The sequence below is a fragment of the Onychomys torridus genome, chromosome 14, assembly GCF_903995425.1.
Source record: "Onychomys torridus chromosome 14, mOncTor1.1, whole genome shotgun sequence".
Taxonomy (NCBI): domain Eukaryota; kingdom Metazoa; phylum Chordata; class Mammalia; order Rodentia; family Cricetidae; genus Onychomys; species Onychomys torridus.
In genome coordinates, this window is record NC_050456.1 from 21,086,968 (window position 1) to 21,106,045 (window position 19,078).

Below are 19,078 nucleotides of genomic sequence, written 5' to 3' on the forward strand. Positions count from 1 at the left end.
CAGTCCCCGCAGGAGATCTCTTCTATTTCCCCTTTCCAGGGAGATCCATGTATCTCCTCCTTGAGCCCTCCTTGTTACTTAACTTCTCTGGAGCTGTGGATTGTAGCCTGGTTATTCTTTACCTTATAGCTAATATCCACTTATGAGTGAGTGCATACAATGTTTGTCTTTCTGGGTCTGGGTTACCTCACTCAGGATGATTTTCTTTTCTAGTTCCATCCATTTGTCTTCAAATTTTCTGATGTCAATACTTCATTGCGTAAATATACTACACTTTCTTTATCCATTCCTTGGGTGAGGGGCATCTAAGGTTGTTTCCAGGTTCTGGCTAGGACAAATAAAGCTGATATGAACATAGCTGAGCAAGTGTGGTTATGGTATAATTGAGCATCCTTTAAGTATATGCCCAAGAGTGGTATAACTGGGTCTTGAGGCAGATCAATTGCCAATTTCCTGGGAAGCGGTGATATTGATTTCCAAAGTGGCTGTATAAGTTTGCACTCCCACCAGCAGTGGAGAAGTGTTCCCCTTGCTACATATCCTCTCCAGCATAAGCTGTCATTTGTGTTTCTGATCTTAGCCATTCTGACAGGTGTAAGAATCTCAGAGTCATTTTGATTTGCATTTTCCTGATGGCTAAGGATATTGAATACTTCTTTAAGTGAATTTTGTTCATCTGAGATTCTTCTGTTGAGAATTCTCTCTTTAGGTCTGTACCCTGTTTTAAATTGGTTTTTTTGATGTCTAGTGATCAGCCCTCTGTTGGTTGTGGTGTTGGTGAAGAACTTTTCCCAGTTTGTAGGCTGCTATTTTGTCCTATTGATGGTGTCCCTTGCCTTACAGAAGCTTTTGGTTTTATGAGGTCCCAATTATTAATTGTTGCTCTCAATGTCTGTGCTACTGGCATTCTATTTAGGAAATTGTCTCCTGTGCCAATTCATTCAAGGGTATTTTCCACTTTTTCTTCCATCAGGTTTAGTGTAACTGGATTTATGTTGAGGTCTTTGATCCACTTGGACTTGTGCATGGTGATAGATATGAATCTATTTGCATTCTTCTACATGCAGACATCCAGTTTGAGCAGGACCATTTGTTAAAATTTCATTTTTCCATTGTACAATTTTGGCTTCTTTGTCAAAGATTGGGTGTCCACAGGTGTGTGAATTTATATCTGAGTCTTTGATTGAATTCCATTGATCCACCTGTCCATTTTTATGCCAATACCATGCTGTTTTTATTACTATAGCTCTATAGTAGAGCTTGAGATTAGGGATGGAGATACCTCCGCCAGTTCTTTTATTGTTTTAGCTATCCTGTTTTTTTTTTTTTTTTTTTCCGTATGAAGTTGAGTATTGTTCTTTTAAGGTCTGTAAAGAATTGTGTTGGGGGATTTAGCTCAGCTCAAAAAAAAAATGTGTTGGAATTTTGATGGGGCTTTTGTTAAATCTGCAGATTGCTTTTGGTAAGATGGCAATTTTTACTATGTTAATCCTATTTATCCATGAGCATGGGAGATCTTTCTATCTTCTATTATCTTCTTCAATTTCTTTCTTCAAAGACTTGAAGTTCTTGTCATATAGGTCTTTCACTTGCTTGGTTAGAATTACACCAAGATATTTTATATTATTTATAGCTATTGTAAAGGGTGTTGTTTCCCTGATTTCTTTCTCAGCCCTTTTATCACTTGTAAATAAGTTCCCTGTTAGAATTTTTGGGATTGCTTATGTATGTATACTATCATGTCATCTGCAAATAGTGGTACTTTGACTTCTTTTTCCAATTTATATCCCCTTGATTTCCCTTGATCTCCTTTTGTTGTCTTATTGCTCCAGCTAGAACTTTGAGTACTATATTGAATAGACATGGAGATAGTGGGCAGCCTTGTCTTGTTCCTGATTTTAGTGGAATCACTTTGTGTTTCTCTCCATTTTATTTGATATTATCTATCAGTTTGCTATATGTTGCTTTTATTATGTTTAGGTATGTCCCTTGTATCCCTGATCTCTCCAAGACTTTTTAACATGAAGGGGTATTGGATTTTGTCAAAGGCTTTTTCAGCATCTAAAGAGATGATCATGTGGGTTTTTTTTTCTTTCAGTTTGTTTATATGGTGGATTACATTGACAGATTTTTGTATGTTGAACCATCCCTGAATCTTTTGGATGAAGTTCATTTGATAATGGTGGATGATTTTTTTTTATGTGTTCTTGGATTTGGTTTGCCAGTATTTTATTGAGTATTTTTGCATCAATGTTCATGAGGGAAATTGGTCTGTAATTCTCTTTCTTGGTTAGGTCTTTGTGTGGTTTGTGTATCAGGGTAACTGGCTTCATAAAAAGAATTTGGCAATGTTCCTTCTGTTTCTATTTTTGTAGAACAATTTGAGGAGTATGGGTATTAGCTCTTTTTTGAAAATCTGGTAGAATCTTGTACTGAAACCACTTGGCCCTGGGCTTTTTTTGGTTTTTGAGACTTTTAGTGACTATATATATTTCCTTAGAGGTTATATCTATTTCCTTAGAGGTTATAGGTCTATTTAAATTGTTTATCTGATTTTGATTTAACTTTGGTATGTGGTATGTATCAATAAATTTGTCCATTTCTTTTAGATTTTTCAATTTTATGGAGTATAGATTTTTGAAGTATGACCTAATGATTCTTTGGATTTTCTCAGTGTCTGTTGTTATTTCCATCTTTTCATTTCTGATTTTGTTAATTTGGATATTCTCTCTCTGCCTTTTAGTTAGCTTGGATAAGGGCTTGTCTATCTTGTTGATTTTATCAAAGAACCAACTCTTCCCTTTGTATTGTTCTCTTTGTTTCTATTTTATTGATTTCCTCCCTCAGCTTGGTTATTTCCTGCTGTCTACCCTTCTTTGGTGTGTTTGCTTCTTTTTGCTCTAGAGCTTTCAGTGTGCTGTTAAGTAGCTAGTATGAGAGCTCTCCAAATTGTTTATGTAGGCACTTAGTGCTATGAACTTTCCTTTTAGCACTGCTTTCATTGTGTCTCAAAAGTTTCAGTATGTTGTGCACTCATTTTCATTGAATTCTAGATAATCTTTAATTTCTTTCTTATTTCTTCCTCTACCCAGTGATAATGCAGTTGAGAGTTGTTCAGTTTCCATGAGTGTGGTGATTTGAATATACTGGCCCCACATATGCTCATAAAGTGCGGCACTACTAGGAGGTTTGGACTTGTTGGAGGAGGCTGGATGACACAGACCTTTAATCCAGACCTGGAGGCTGGAGGGCACACCTTTAATCTAGGCCATACCTTCTGTTGGAAGTATGTCACTGTGGGGGTGAGCTCTGAGGTCTTTTTCTCAAGCTTCACTCAGTGTGACAGTCAGTTGGACTTCCTGCTGCCTCTGAGTCAAGATGTAGGATTCTCAGCTCCAGCACCACATCTGCCATACTCCCCTTCATGACCATAATGGACTCACCCTCTGAAACTATATTCTTTATAAGAGTTGCCGTGGTCATGGTGCCTCTTCACAGCAATAGTAAGCCCTAACTAAGACAATGAGATTGTAGGCTTTCTATAGTTTGTGTTGTTGTTGACTCCAGATTTAATCCATAGATACAGGGGGTTATTCCAATTCTTTCTGTATCTATTAAGAGTTGCTTTGTGACTGAGTATGTGGTCAATTTTGGAGAAGGTTCCATGAGGTGTTGAGAAGAATGTATATTCTTTGGTGTTTGGACGAAGTGTTCTATAGATGTCTGTTAAGTCTATTTGAGTCATAACTTATTAGTCTCATTATTTCTGTTTAGTTTCTGTCTGTACAACCTGTCCATTGGTGAGAGTTGGGTGTTGAAGTATCCCAGAATTAATGTGTGGAGTTCAATACATGATTTAAGCTTTAGTAATGTTCTTTTACAAATGTGAGTGCCCTTGTATTTGGGGCATAGATGTTGAGAATTGAGACATCATCTTGGTGGATTTGTCCTTTGATAAATATGAAATGTCTTTCTCCATGTCTTTTGATTAATTCTAGTTGGAAGTCTATTTTGTTAGATATTAGGATAGCTATGCCAGCTTGCTTTTTCCCCAACCCTTTACTCTGAGGTAATGTCTGTCTTTGACAGTGAGTTTTTTTTTTTATGCAGCAGAAGGATGGATCCTGTTTTCATATCCATTCTTTTATCCTATGTCTTTTTATTGATGAACTGAGTCCATTGATAATGAGAGGTATTAATGACCAGTGATTGTTAATTCCTGTTTTTGTTGTTATTATTGTTCTTAGTGGTGGTGGTGGTGGTATGTATCTGTGTGTGTTTCCCTTTGGGTTTTGCTAGTGTGGGATTATCTATTGCCTGTGTTTTCATGGGTATGGCTTTCTACTGCCTATGTTTTCGTGGGTGTAGCTAACTTCCTTAGGTGGGAGTTTTCTTTCTAGTACCTTCTGTAGGGATGGATTTGTGGATAGATATTGATTAAAATTGACTTTATCATGTCATGTTTTCTGCATGTACAGTGATTGAAAGTTTTGCTGGGTATAGTAGTCTGGGCTGGCATCTGTGGTCTCTTAGAGTCTGCAAGAGGTCTTTCCAGGCTCTTCTGGCTTTTAGAGTCTCCATTGAGAAGTCAGGTGTAATTCTGATAGGTCTGCCTTTATATGTTACTTGGCCTTTTTCCTTTGCAGCTTTTCAATATTCTTTCTTTATTCTGTTTGGTGTTTTGATTATTATGTGATGAGGGCACTTTTTTTTCTGGTCCAGTCTATTTGCTGTTCTGTATTATTCTTGTACCTTTATAGGCATATCCTTCTTTAGGTTGGGAAATTTTTCTTATATGATTTTGTTGAGTATATTTTCTAGGCCTTTGAGCAGGGGATTCTTCTCCTTCTTCTATTCCAATTATTCTTAGTTTTGGTCTTTTCATAGTGTTCCAGATTTCCTGAATGTTTTGTGTTAAAAAATTGTTGGATTTAACATTTTCTTTGATTGATGAATTTATTTCCTCTATTTATAACTCCAACACCTGGGATTCTCTCTTCCATTTCTTGTATTCTGTTGGTTATACTTGTATCTGTAGTTCCTGTTCATTTACCTAGATTTTCGATTTCCAGAATTCCCTTGGCTTATGTTTTCTTTATTGCTTCTATTTCAATTTTCAAGTCTTGAACTGTTTCCTTCACTTGGTTGTTTTTCTTGGGTTTCTTGACTTTCTTTAAGGGACATATTGATTGATTTCTTCCAATTTTTTGTTTGTCTTTTCCTCAAAATTTTAAGGGAATTTATCATTTCCTCTTTAAGGACCTCTATCATCTTCAGAAAGTTATTTTTAAGATTGTTTTTCTTGTGTTTCAGCTGTGTCAAAATGTTCTGGTCTTGCTATCATAGGATAGTTGGGTTCTGGTGGTTTCATATTACCTTTTCTGTTATTGATGATGTTCTTACACTGGCATTTAGGCATCTGGATTTGGGGTGATTCCAGGTCTAGGTGTTGATTCCCATGTTTGTCCTTGTGGGATGGATGTTTTGTTCCTTGGTTTCTGTTTCCTCTCTGGTCTTCTGGCCTAAGTGGCTAAGGGTGCTAGTGACTGGTGAGTCCTCAGGTACAGTAGTAGGGTGTCTCTGCAGGGGCTTTTGGGGCCGTAGATTCCTTGATCTGGTCTGGCCTCTGGTAAACCCATAGTCTCCTTGGGTCTCTAGATCCAGTCTGGTCTCTAGTAAAGCCTGAATCTTCTGTGGTACCTAGGACCAGCCTGGCCTCCTGTACAGCCTCTGGGGCTCTTCTTCTGACTGGTGTGAACTGTGTCTGGGCCTCTGGAGTCTGCCAGGATTCTGGGGAAGGACTGACTTGGGGTACAGATACGAAGAGGTGAGAGGGGTTGGGCTTCAGTGTGGGTCTTGGGGTGGTGGGATCCCTCACCTACTGGTTGACTGGAGAGGGCTGCATCAGAGCTGTGGGATCCCTCCAGAGTTGGGGGCAGGCACAGCAGTGGTGCTGATGCTGAGAACAGAGTGGGAGGGCCACAGGACAAGAGGGTCACTCATCCATTGTGGCTGGAGTGGTCTGTACCTCAGGGGCAGAAGTTTGCTGGGGTTAGGGGTAGGGACCAGCAGCAACAGAGCCAAGGTTGAGCTGGCATGGTGTTGGCCTGGGGAAGGGTCATCGGGGATAGAATCCAGGGAGGGTTACAGTTCCCCCGCAGGTGGGTCACTCACCGGTTCTGACTTGTGTGGCATGCATCTGCTTGGTGGAAGTCTTCCAGGGTGGGGGTCAGGGCCCAGCAGAGGGGCAAGGATGGGCTGGGATGGCATGGTCCTGGGGAAGGGTTCTGGGGGACAAACTCTGGGGAGTGGTGCAGGTCCGCTGGCAGGTGGGCCACTCATCCATTCTGGCCGGTGTGGTCTGGGCCTCAGTGACAGAAGTCCACTGTGGTTGAGGTCAGGGCCCCAGCAGCAGGGCTGGGGACGAGCTGGAACGGTGTGGGTCAGAAGAAGGGTTGTGGGGGACAGAATGTGGGGAGGGGTTTAGTTCTGCTGGCAGGTGGGTCACTCACCCATTCTGGCTTGTGTGGCCTGGGCCTGCTTGGCAGAAGTCTTCTTATAGTATCTCTTTTTAACTGTGCTTTTTGCTTATCATTTATAAAAACTGAGCTGGAAATAAATCTAAAATTAAAATTAGATGACAAAATACCCCACGAAAGAATATGTGAGTGAAGACAAGCTAAAAATGTGAAGCCTGGTGTACAGTAGAAAAAAGGAATGAAACAATAAGGGTACGGGCTTGAGAAGAGTAAACAGGAAGCTGAAGGCTTTCTCAGCGCTTAAGAACCAAGAGCACTTGACTAGTAATATTTAATCCTTATGGTAATTTTTTGATGTTGTTATGCCTATAATAAAAATATGAAAAGTAAGAACTAGATCAGAGAAAAATAAACTGATTTTGAATCTTTGATATGATAAATACAAATAAGAAGCAAATGGAAGAGATAAAAGCCCTTCCTACAAATTCTTCTGAAGATGATCAAAGGCAAACTGAAACCATACCTCTGGCCATCTTTGGCTGGGTCTGGTTTCCAGATAAGCTTGTGAGCTATTTTTCTTAATTGCTTTTGCTCTTTTATCTGCCTTGGAAATAGTGATGTCTATCTAAATCTACAGGTATGCAGTCTTACTTCCACCTGGATAAATTCCACGCCCTCCCTCCCTCCAGCTCTGGTTTCACTCCATTCCCCTTGCAGATGATTGGACCAGGGCCTCATATATGCTACACAAACGCTTTACCACTAGCCTTAAGTTCCTTCTCAAGAGGCTTCTTTATTGGCCCTGTTTTCTGACTTAGCTAAACGTTTTGGATCTAGTAAAGCATCCTCAGCAACCTTGTGAACCATCAGCAGCACAAGTGGTGACTAGCTTAGGGCAGAGTATTACTGTAGGTCGCACGCAGTGTATGTGTGCTGTAAAAATCTTAACAGTGGCAGTGTTGAAGCGACCATATACAGTGCTATGTGTTGTAAAAACTTTAACAGTAGAGACATTTAAATGGTGTATACAGTACTATGCAGTAAGGAAAATGAAATCTTCAAGTTCTAGCATTCTAAATTTCTGCTAAAATGGGCGTCAATCTTATTAAACTTTCTCAATCTTAAATTTTAAATCAGTAACAAGAGGAGGATTGGCGATGTACACTTTGGTGGTGTGCTTGCCTAGTGTGAACGGGGCCGTGGGTTCATCCCCAGCATAAAGCCACCCTCCAAACTTCAAAACAAAAATTTCTGAAGTCTCCTTGTCTACTCTGGAAGGCTAAAATGAAATGTTATATGTGGAAAGTCTTCGGGAAGGTCTGGTCTAACGTCGCAGAAGTGTTTGTAGTTGGTGACCATCAGAATTAAAACAAATGGGGTTCCAGAGCTGAGGAAACACCAATCGGGCTCGTCTCCAGGCAGGGGAAGCCACGGGTTGCCACGTGACGTCATTTCTCCGCGCCCGGCGCAAAGTGCTTCCTCCCTGGTCCCGGGAAGAGCCGCGTGCCATGGGGTCCTGGCAGCATTTATTGCTTCTCGGCAGGGTGTTACTCGGGGGTGGTTGCGGGGCTTCTGTCCCGCCCCTGGGGCGCCGAGCCTTGAGTTGTGGGCGCCAGGTGTGTGCCGAGCGCGGGAGGGGATGGTGAGCGCCTGATCGCCGGTGCCTGCGAGCTCCCGCTAGCGGGTCCCCTAGAAGGAGTCTGGGGCTTGTGGTCCCCACACTCTCCTGAGCATGGATGTATGGGGTGCACATTGCTCTCTTGGCTTGGGGTTATTTAGTGAATAGGTTAACGAGAAGGAAAATGCACGGAGGGCTTAACTCGGTCAAAAGTCCACTTTGCATTTTTAACAACCTCGCTTACCCTGGCAGACAAATTTCAGCTCCAACAATTTATCTTTGCAGTTGAGATTAGCAGTCGATAAATAGCACCTAAAGGCTAAATTAGTGGCGATGAACAGAATTAGAAAAGGAAGCCCTGTTATGCTCAAACTCTGGGTCGTTTTCACTTGTACAGCACACTAATCCAGTAATGAGGATGATTGACTTAAATCACTTTTTATTTTATTTTTTAAGTTATTAGGCGCTGAGGGTGAGGCCTTGAAACAAAGAAGAACACAAATCATGTCCCGAGGACTTCCTAAGCAGAAGCCCATAGAAGGTGTTAGAGACGTTATTGTTGTGGCCTCTGGAAAGGGTGGAGTTGGAAAGTCTACCACAGCAGGTATTGTAAGGCCTTCATGTCCTTCCTGATTAAGAAGTTGTGCCGACTGTCAAGTGAACTGTAAATGATCACTTTTCAAGTTCGGTATTCGTGATGTTTCTAACTTGTGGTTCCCTATTTTAGGGTTTGATAATGGGTGGGAGCTGAAGTAAACACGTTACCACATGGTCTACTCAATTCAGTGAGAAGTAGTTAGGATGTCTACAGGTATTCTGTTCACTTAACTAGGAAGTGGAGATAATCTTTTTCATAGGATGATATGCAAATTAAATTAACCACTTAGCCCATTGTCATTTCATAGAAGTTCTCAGTAATTGGTTGCTGTTACTTTTAAAACACTAGTAATTGTATATTACATTATTCTTGTTCTTTTCCAGCCTATCAGTGCACACATAGTTGTATATTTGCAATGATAATATTTGCTATTGTGCCTGTTTTTCATTTAATCATGTCACTTGTTCCATTTATAAAATCGCCAAAAGCTAAGAATATTTGAGAATGCTTGAAAAGATTTAACTTTTTTTTTTTTTTAAATCCATCTAATGTTGTGTGTGTGTGTGTGTGTGTGTGTGTGTGTGTGTGTGTGTGGTGTGTGTGTTCCTATGTTCAGGTACATGTGTGTGGAGGGCAGAGGGTAACATCGGGGGTCTTTATTGCTCTTTTTCAATGGCTGACTGGCCATTGGACTTTCAGGGGCTGCCTGTCTCTTTGCATGCCCTTCCCAGTCCTGTGATTACACTCAGGTCCTGGTGCTCACATGGTGCTCACGTGGTGGGTAGTTTCGAGCTGTCACCCCACCTAACCATTTAGTCTTCATATCCTCTGGATTAATATGGTAGTGATGGAGAGTCCTTTCCCTGCCCTCTTTGGTGACTGTAAATTTGTCACGAAGATGGTATTTTAGCACTAAAGATTATGAGTTCTAAAATAGAATTAACACTCAAGACTTACAGTTATTTCCAAAAGGAATTGTTTATTTCTAAAGAGATTATAAGGAACAGTAATGTGAGAAACTTCTTGAAATCCTGTTAGTTCTTTCTTTTCTTCAGCCTTATTGAGCTATATTGGCAGGTAAATATGTATTATGAAGGTTCCAGTGACACACAGCTCTGTGCTGTCATCCTCAGAAGCCTGAGGAGGTCCCCTCAAGAAAGTTTCTGCTTAAAAGTTAGATGATGCTTAACCTATTATGTATCTGGAATTAGAATCATCCTGTTACACATAAGAGTGTATTTATAAGTACCACATTCTAGATGAAGTACTTTGTGTACAGTATTCTTTTGCCCTCACAGCAGTTATCAAAGGAGAAGATCCCTTTATGTTATGACTCAGGGAGCAGACTGACATAAAGTAGCAGTCAGGGTTATACAAGGGAAGGAGGTGGCGGGGCTGGGTTCCGATTCAGGTCTGCTTTGCAGTTTATACTTCCAGCCGCTTTCCTTATAGAAGTGACAGCATCGTTCTGCAAGGAAATGGGATTCACACTGTGGAAAACGGGCAGTCTGAGAACCTATTTATTTATTCATTTATGTATTTATTTATTCATTTATGTATTTATGTATGTATGTATGTATGTTGGTTTTTCGAGACAGGGTTTCTTTGTGTAATAGTCCTGGCTGTCCTACAAACTCCTGTTTGTAGACCAGGCTGGCCTCAAACTCACTGAGATCCACCTGCCTCTGCCTCCCAAGTGCTGGGACCACCCCTGCCCAACTAGAGAACAGCTGTAGCCCGGCTGCAGAGCTGGCTGACTGTGCTTTTGGGGATACCACTTTCCTCCTTTTTGTCTCTAGAATCACAGGCATCGGCATTTTGATTACCGTACTACCTTACCATTTATCTTTCTCAGTTCCCTCTGTGCACAGAGCCCCAGCCTTTTGTATACTTGTGTGTGTGTGAGTTAGGTACTCAGATGCCTATAACTGCATTTATTAAAAAAAAAAAAAAAAAAGGACACAGGGTAGTGGTGGTGCATGCCTTTAATCCCAGCACTTGGGAGGCAGAGCCAGGCAGATCTCTGTGAGTTCAAAGCCAGCCTGGTCTATACAGTGAGATTCAGGACAGGCACCAAAGCTACACAGAGAAACCCTGTCTTGAAAACAAAAAAACCAAAAAAACAACAGCAAAAAAAGACTATCTATTGTTATCAAACTAATTTAAAATAAAAATTGAAATTTAAAATATTCCATTAACATTTATTTAAGAAAAACTAAATGATGAATTTGAACAAGATTGTAACAGACTATAAAGGAGCTATTTAAAATGTGCAGTGCCGTGGGACAGGCGTCTGTTGGTAGTTGCAGAACTGTTTTCTTCTGGTCTTTTGTCTCTGTCATTCTCTCCTTATCCTTGGTCTTTTACAAACGAGGGAAATGTTGAAAGGAGAGTGAATTTCCACAGAAGGAGAGTGACTAACCTGAATTCTCTCTTTTTCTTTCAGTGAACCTTGCTCTCGCACTGGCCTCGAATGATTCGGTAGGTGTCCATCAATAGGACTACTAATGCATTGCCATGTTTTTAAGGCAGTGATGAAGCATTGTGGCCTGAAGCTGTATAGTCTAGCTTCAGTTGGTTGCACATTTTTAAGGGACTAAAAGTGCTGCCATTAGTACTGTTTCTTCTAGTAACTGTGATGTTGCAATTAAATGTTGGTCATGTATCCCATGATGCGCTTTCATGTTCTTGAACAGAGGTCATTTTTTAAAATAAAAATTTACTGCATAGTCCGTATCTGTGGTAGTACTATTCTGGGTTTAACTTTTTGAGGTCAGGTCCATAGCATTAATCCCAGGCATCCCTGCAACTTAACTTTGTAGCCCAAGCTAGTCCAGAGTTGCACGCAGTTGTGAGCTGCCATGGTGGCCCTAGGCACAGAACTTAGATCCTCTGCAAAGGCAGCACTTCCTCTCAACTGCTGAGCTGTCTCTCCAGCCCTGTACCCCATTCTGCAGCTGCTGCTTTCATGGTTGAGCACTTTCCTTTTTTGAATCGTTAGGATGTTTCCCCTTTTCCCAACTACTCCCATTAAAGGACAATGGGATTTATTTTTTCCTGGGACTGTGGGGTTGAGTATGGGGCCTCAGACAATCTAGGCTGGTGCACTACTGCTGACCTCCCTGGCCCACTACTCCCTGGCATTGGGCTTTTTTCTTAGTTACTTTTGATGAAAAAAATTTAAAAGCAATTTCGATCATATTCTTTCCCCAACTCCTTCCAGATCCTCCTCATTTCCCTACACACTCAACTCCGTGTTCCCTGTGAAAAAACAAAAAACAGGAAAACAGCCCAAACCAAAACAGGCAGTGAACTAAAAATGAAAACCAATTAAGAAAAAACCAAAAAACCCAAAGAAACAGAAGCAAACTCTAACCAAAGCATAAAGCACCCCAAACACGGAGTCTCTTCTGTGTTGCCTAGCCACTCCTGGGCTTGGAGTGTGGTTGATGGACCCCGTGGCACTCCACTGAAGAAACTGATTTTCTGTTTGGCAACAGGTATCAGTTGCAGAGAGCTTCTTGGTGAAGGGTGGGAATTTGTGTCCACTCCCCCTTCTCAGTGCTGGGATTTTGTGTGGTTTCAACTTGTGCAGGATCTTTTTGCATTTATATGTGTACCCATCCTGTTGTGTCTGGAAGATGCTATTCCCTGGAGTCGTCCATCACTTCTGGCTCTTAGAATCTTTCTGTCTCTTCTGTGTTGATCCCTGAGTCCAAGGGGAGGGTTTGATGAAGACACCCCATTTGTGGCTGAGTGCTCCAAAGTCTCACATTGTCCAATTGTGGATTCCTGTGCTAGTTCCCATCTATTGCAAGAAGAAGCTCTGATGAGGCTTGAGTGATGTATTGATCTGTAGCTGTAGAAATGCATCATTAGGAGCCATTTTATTGCTCCGTTCCTTTAGCAGAATATTAGTATTAGGTTTTTCTCTAGATCTATGACCTGTATAGTCTGAGGTTCTTGGCCACTTTAGCAGGGTCAGGTATGGGTTCCATCTCATGGAGTGGGCCTCAAATCCAATCAAAAAGTGGTTGATAACTGCCATAACATTTATGCCTCTATCGCACGAGTATAGCTTCAGACAGGAGTGAAGGGTCAGGATTTATAGCTGGGTGAAATTGATGATTACTTTTCTTCTCTGGTAGTGTGCAAAGTACTTTCCAGCACTGTGAATACTAGTCAGGAGTGGTGAAATTTCTAGTTGGCATCAGCTCGATTTCTCCATGTTCAGTGACAGAGTAAGTGTTAACTTGGGTAATAGGGCCTTACCATCATGTAATGGAGAGCAACCAGTATCCTTGGCAATAGCCTGTGATGTTTGCAGGTGTGTGTGTGTGTGTGTGTGTGTGTGTGTGTGTGTGTGTGTGTGTGTGCAGGCACACATATGCCATGGGTATGGAGGTCAAAGGACTTGGGACTTGGGTCCCTTCTGCCTTGTATTTGAGGCAGGGCCTTCTTTTTTTTTTTTTTTTTTTTCTGTGCTATGCTGCTGCATACCTCAGGCTAGCTGGTTTACAACTCTGGAGGATTTTCTTGTTTCTGCCTTCCATTTTGCAGTGGGGATTCTGGGGTTACAGATGCACCCCACCATTCCGGTGTTTTTTGTGGGTTCTGGGGTTGGACTCAGGCTGTGAGGCTTGTGTGGTGAGCACTTCTACTGGCTGGCCATTTTGCTGGCCCCACAATGGCAATCTTATATTCTGTTCTTACATACTAAGTTATATACATGTTCTCCAGAAAGTATGGTTCATCTTTTATTTTAGCTATAGTTGATATGAATATACCTTTTGAAATACTCTCATTTATGATAGGTTTTTATCTATTTTTTAGGTATTAAAATTGAAAATGAACACTGAACATATTATGTAATCCTGTAAGTCATTAGTTAATAATACACGTCTATTTCATAACCTATTTTAATTACCCTTTCATATATATGAAATACGTTTCATATAGTTTCTTATTTTCAACTTACTATTTTTAAAATGTCCTAGCATATTTCATATTTACACATGGAACACACACATAAATATAGGAATATATAAAATATGTTTATATATATGAAATGCGGGTAAGAATTACTAAAGTGTGTAGTGTAGCTGTGCCTCTCACTTGTTTCCTGTCACTTCTAGTTCCCTGTGGACAGCACATATGGAAAAATGGCCTGCGTTACATATGCAAGTGTACTGCCGAGATAAGGATCCAGAATTTGCTAGAATGTACAGTGTGGCATGTTCATGTATCAAGATTTTGGCCCTGGTTTCTGAACATGTGAGGGTTGTTACCCATTCACTATATTTGCTTGTATAAACTTCATTCACCATGGAACCAAGTATCCTAACTGGACTAGTAGGAAAAAATACCATTCTGTTTCTTTAAAGCTGTGCTCCTGCCTCAGGGAAATTCTACCATCAGGTCAAATTAAAGAACCCATTTCTTTATAGCTCTCTTCCTTTGTGGGGGGCATAATTTCTTGCATCTCATCTTGTCCTTTTTCTTGAATTAACTTTCCCTCCCTCCCTGCCTCCCTGCCTCCCTCCCTCCCTGCCTCCCTCCCTCCTACCTCCCTCCCTTCCTCCCCCCACCCCCTTTTCCCTGGATCCTCAAGTTCTTCTGTGGTTTGGTGGGCAGATTAATGACTACAAGTGTCTCCATCTTACTTCATGAAGCTTACCTTTGACGGAAAAAGAATTGGTGGTATGATTAAGGTAAAGTTCTTGAGATAGGAAGGATACTTTAGATTTTCTGGTAGGTTCAGCTTAATCATAGAGTGAGGGGGCAAGAGTCAGATGTCATATGAGGACCTGAAAGGAACCAGAGGCAGTATGGCATTCCACCTCCATCACAGCTGTCACTCAGTGATGCCCATTGGGCTTCCTTGATTCTTTCTTAGGAAAGACATGGCCGATGAGTAGTCATACTCGAAGTCATACATACAGGAAGTCAACTCTCCTAGTTCTTTAATTTCTGAAGAGATCTTTATTCTTTCTTTGTATTTGATAATTTCACAAAGATGTAGAATTTAAGGCTCAGAATCACTTTTTGAACTTTGAAAACAATATTCCATTTTCTTCTGATGTACTAATGAAAATGCCTAATGCTTTTTTGATTCATATGAATCTGTTATAGCGTGTGTTGTTTTTCCCTGAAAGCTTTTAAGGTTTTCTTTATGGCTTTTCAAGTTTAAAATTGTCACAAATATTTGCCAGGTTGTTGGCTTTAAAAGGTGTTGCATGCTTGGAAATTGGCCCTGAGTGGTTTTTTGAGACAGGGTTTCTCTGTGTAACAGCCCTGGCTGTCCTGGATCTCGCTCTGTAGACCAGGCTGGCCTTGAACTCACAGAGATCCACCTGCCCCTGCCTCCCGAGTGTTGGGATTAAAGGTGTGTGACACCACCGGTTGGACATATTTCTTGATTTTTCTAAACTACTTGTATTATGGGTTTTGTTCTTTTACAGTATAATTTTTTTAAGTCTTTTAAAAACATTTATTTATTATTTTTGTGTTTGGGTGTCTTGCCAGCATTTATGTCTCTGTACCACAACTTGGGTCCTTTGGAAGAGCAGCCAGGTGCTTTTCACTGCTGAGCTATCTCTCTAGCCCCTACAGTATAATTTTAATGCACGTTGGGAAAGAGCAGTGAGTATCTATCTATCTATCTATCGGTCTATCTATCTATCTATCTATCTATCTACCTACCTACCTACCTATCTACCTACTTACCTATCTACCTATTTACCTACCTACCTACATCTGTGTGTCTATATCTATATATCTGACTTAGCTATCTGTGTTTTTGTGGTGATAGAAATTGAACCCAGGGCCCATTGTGTGCTAGTCAGTCCTCTACCACTGAGCTATGTTCCCAGCTATATTTTTTTGATGGTGTATAGTTGAGATTGTTTTCATAATAGTTTCTTTTGTGAATGAGAAGTTGTTAATCAAGACCTTTAATGAGGTTGTATTTGTAAAAAAGATTCTGTTTTGTAATATTGGAAATCTTGTATAGTCTTAAAGTTTTATAAAGCAGCAACGATAAAAGGAAGGCAGGTGTCTTAAAATGATGAAATAGATCCAAGGGCAAATAAGTAGTAAATCTACTCACGATTTTATTTCAGACAAGAGCGGTTTCCCCCGGTGGGGGTGGAGTCTTTCCATGAAGGCAGTTGTGTTTGATTCTGCTGTGCGGCCTTCCCTGATTGCGCCTTTCCTGGCTGCTTTACTCAGCCAGCACATATCCTCGTCTCTGTGCATCCGTTTCTGCTCTCCCCGTTTTAATGACGGCTCATGTTGCTGCTCTGGCTCATTCATCCACTTATATATATATATACCTCAGTTACTGAGTGTCTGCCCTGTCTCAGCTACTGTGCTTGGCAGCTGTAGAAATGGGGAAGGCACAGTCATTGCCTTTGGGGAGCTCAGACTAGCACACGATGATGTGATCCTCTTCCTGCCTGTGCCCCAATTCTTCTGGTATACGCTGCAGGTCACTCATAACTGTTAGAATCACATAGCTGTGCTGCTCAGATTCACACCCAGAAGCCTTTGCTGCTCTGCAAGCAAAGCGTTCTGTCATTTTATAACCGGCTGCATTTCTACAGGAGTGTTCTGCACAGTTTTCTTCAGCTTTCTGTGCCCTCTTTTCAGGCTGACTTTTGACTATCCTGGTTATTATATTCCGTGCAAGGGTGTGGATGGGTCGGGGAATTGAGTGCTTACAAAAATCCACGACTGTCTTAATGTGCTTCTGTGAGTTGCTTATAGTGCTCACACAGATAGTTTATCAGTTAGCCTTTCTCTGAGGGCAGCTCAGCAAAATGTTCTCTGAATTCTCTCCAAGTAAGTGTCTTTCCCATGTTGTGAAATTCAATGGCACTGTTTGCTTTTTATTATTATTGCATTTATGTGGCTATTCTTTTGTTTGCTTGTTTGTTTTGAGACAGGATTTCTCTGTATAGTTTTGGTGCCTGTCCTGGAACTCACTCTGTATACCAGGCTGGCCTTGAACTCACAGAGATCTGTCTGGCTGTGCCTCCCGATTGCTGGGATCAAAGGCATGTGCTGCCGCGCCTGGCTTAGTATTTTTTTTTTTAATAATAACAACATAACTTATGCTTACTGAGCACTTACTATATTAACATAATTAGTTAGCATTTTACATAGAATGATTCCCATGACCTGTTTCTTAGCTCATTTCTTCCTCATAGCAATGGAGTAGGACTAGGCTCTGTTAGAACAGGAGCCTGCCTCTTTAAAAGAATGATCAGTCTTCAGAGGCCACACCTCCCTGCTCCTCTCCCTGGGATGGAGCACTAACAACTGTCCCTAATGGATGGTTCTAACCAGCCTCTTGTTCTTCCTTGCTTGTTGTTACATGTACTGTGTTGAACTAGATCACATGGTGTAAAACTCTCTTTCCCCTTCACAAAGCTTATACAAGTCGATATTTCCTTTGTTCATAGGTTTGCTCTAGGATTTTCTGAATCCCAGTTGGGCCTCTGAAGCCAGCTCCTCTGGCTTCTCTTTCATGATGTTTCTGTATATCTGTCTATCTCTCCCTGACTCTCAGTCTCATTCTTAATGAAGCCCCTTTCCAGGGTTTAAAGATGAGCCAATCCTTCTGTTGACGCCCCTCGTTGTGTTTGGTCTCATACATTGTACATTGTACATTGAATGCTCTCCTTCCCACCTTGGGGCCAGGTCTCTAATCAACTGCATATTCTGAAGTGAATTATGTATTAGCTCCTTTCTTAGACTGACTGCTGCTGCTTTATTCTCATTATGATTATATTTAACAGCTACTATTACAATCCCCATTGTAGACCGGAAGTGAAAGCCCATAGAAGTTAAGTGATTTGTTCAAAGTCATCAAGGAAGAAAATAACAGAACGAAGACTGAATGACAACCTAGGTCTTGCACTTTTAACCTAGTGCTCCTATTTTGTTTGGATTCTTAGCATTAAGAACTGGATTGTAGGGCTTGGAAGATGGCCCAGTGGTTAAGAGCAAGTACTACTTTTGTAGAAGACCTGATTGTGACTCACAATCATTTGTAACTCCAGTTTCAGAGGACTCTGATGCCTCTGGCCTCCAAGGGCACCTGTAATCACACTATATATACATTTTATCTTAAAAATAAGAAAAAAAACCTGTTATATAGCCTGTGCAATATAGTGAAACTCATCTTAAATCAAGCCTGTGGTGTGTCATGTGCCTTAGTCTTAGCTACTGGAGATGCTGTGGCAGGATGTTCATTTGAGCTAGGCATTTGAGGCCAGCCTGGGCAACATACTGAGAGGCTGTCCCAACCAACCGACTGACCGACCGACCAACCAACCAACCAACCAGACAACCAACCAAACAACAAAATGAACAGCCTCACTCAAGTCCCAAGTTGGTTGTCTCTAGTCTTGGCTACCTCCAGTAGCAGCAGCAGCAGCTAGCACAGTGCTTATGGCTTGGATAGCACAAAATACATCTTCATTGTGTGGTTGATTTGAGTATCTAGTTAGATTTTAGTGTGTAAGTACAAAGCTTCTTTCCTTTAGCAGTGATAGGATGGGAACATTGGTGATACCATAGTGGCTGTGATAGTTAGTGTTAATTTTTAAGTTGGCAGTCTCTGGGCATAACTGTGAGGGATTATTTAGCCCATAGACATGCCTGTGAGGATTATGTTGATTAGATCAGTTGAGGTGGGAAGGGGGTGGTGCCATTTGTCTTAGTTAGGGTTTACTATTGCTGTAAAGAGACACCATGACCATGGCAACTCTTTTAAAGAAGACATTGAGGGTGGATCACTTACAGTTTCGGAGATTGAGTCCATTCTGATCATGAAGGGGGACATGGCAGCGTGCAGGCAGATGTGGTGCTGAAGTTGACTGACTGTCACACTGAGGGAAGCTTGAGAAAAGGAGACGTCAAAGCCTGCCCTCACAGTGACCTACTTCCTCCAGCAAGGCCACATCTCCTAATAGTGCCACTCCCTTTGAGGGCCATTTTCTTTCAAACCACCACACCGTTCCCTGGGCTGGGTACCAGCATTCATGGCTCTCTGCTTCCTGTTTGCACAGTGTGACCATCTGTTTCAAGCTCCTGCTGTGTTGCATTCCCTGCCAGGATGGTCTAGACCCTTGAACTTTAGACTGAAATAAACCTGTTCGCTCCTGAGCCTTTTGTCACTCTGGTATTCTCTTGGCCACCTCATTTTATACAACTTTCAGTCATTTTAGCTCTGCTTAGGACTCCTGTTCCTTGGATGCTAATGTGCTGCTCTTGGGCACTAGACCTTGGAGTTTAGCCATTTGCTGCAGAGGACCACTTTGACACTTACCACACATTCCAGGCTCAGGGCAAACTCCTTTCCCTGTATCTGTCTTT

At 41.4% G+C, this 19,078-nt stretch overlaps 1 protein-coding gene across 4 annotated transcripts in view; it reads left to right on the plus strand.

Annotated features, from left to right (window-relative positions):
- The first annotated feature begins 7,955 nt into the window (after positions 1 to 7,955).
- Positions 7,956 to 19,078, plus strand: part of Nubpl (nucleotide binding protein like) — a 198,427-nt gene continuing 187,304 nt past the window's right edge. The window contains exons 1-3 of one of the 4 annotated variants that reach the window (XM_036206084.1): positions 7,956 to 8,095; positions 8,554 to 8,701; positions 11,142 to 11,176. In XM_036206084.1, coding sequence (XP_036061977.1) covers positions 7,988 to 8,095; positions 8,554 to 8,701; positions 11,142 to 11,176 — 291 coding nt within the window. In that variant the 5' untranslated portion in view covers positions 7,956 to 7,987. Of the gene's footprint in view, positions 8,122 to 8,553; positions 8,702 to 11,141; positions 11,177 to 19,078 lie in introns of those variants that run through there. The other 3 variants (XM_036206086.1, XM_036206085.1, XM_036206087.1) reach the window with 3 other exon arrangements.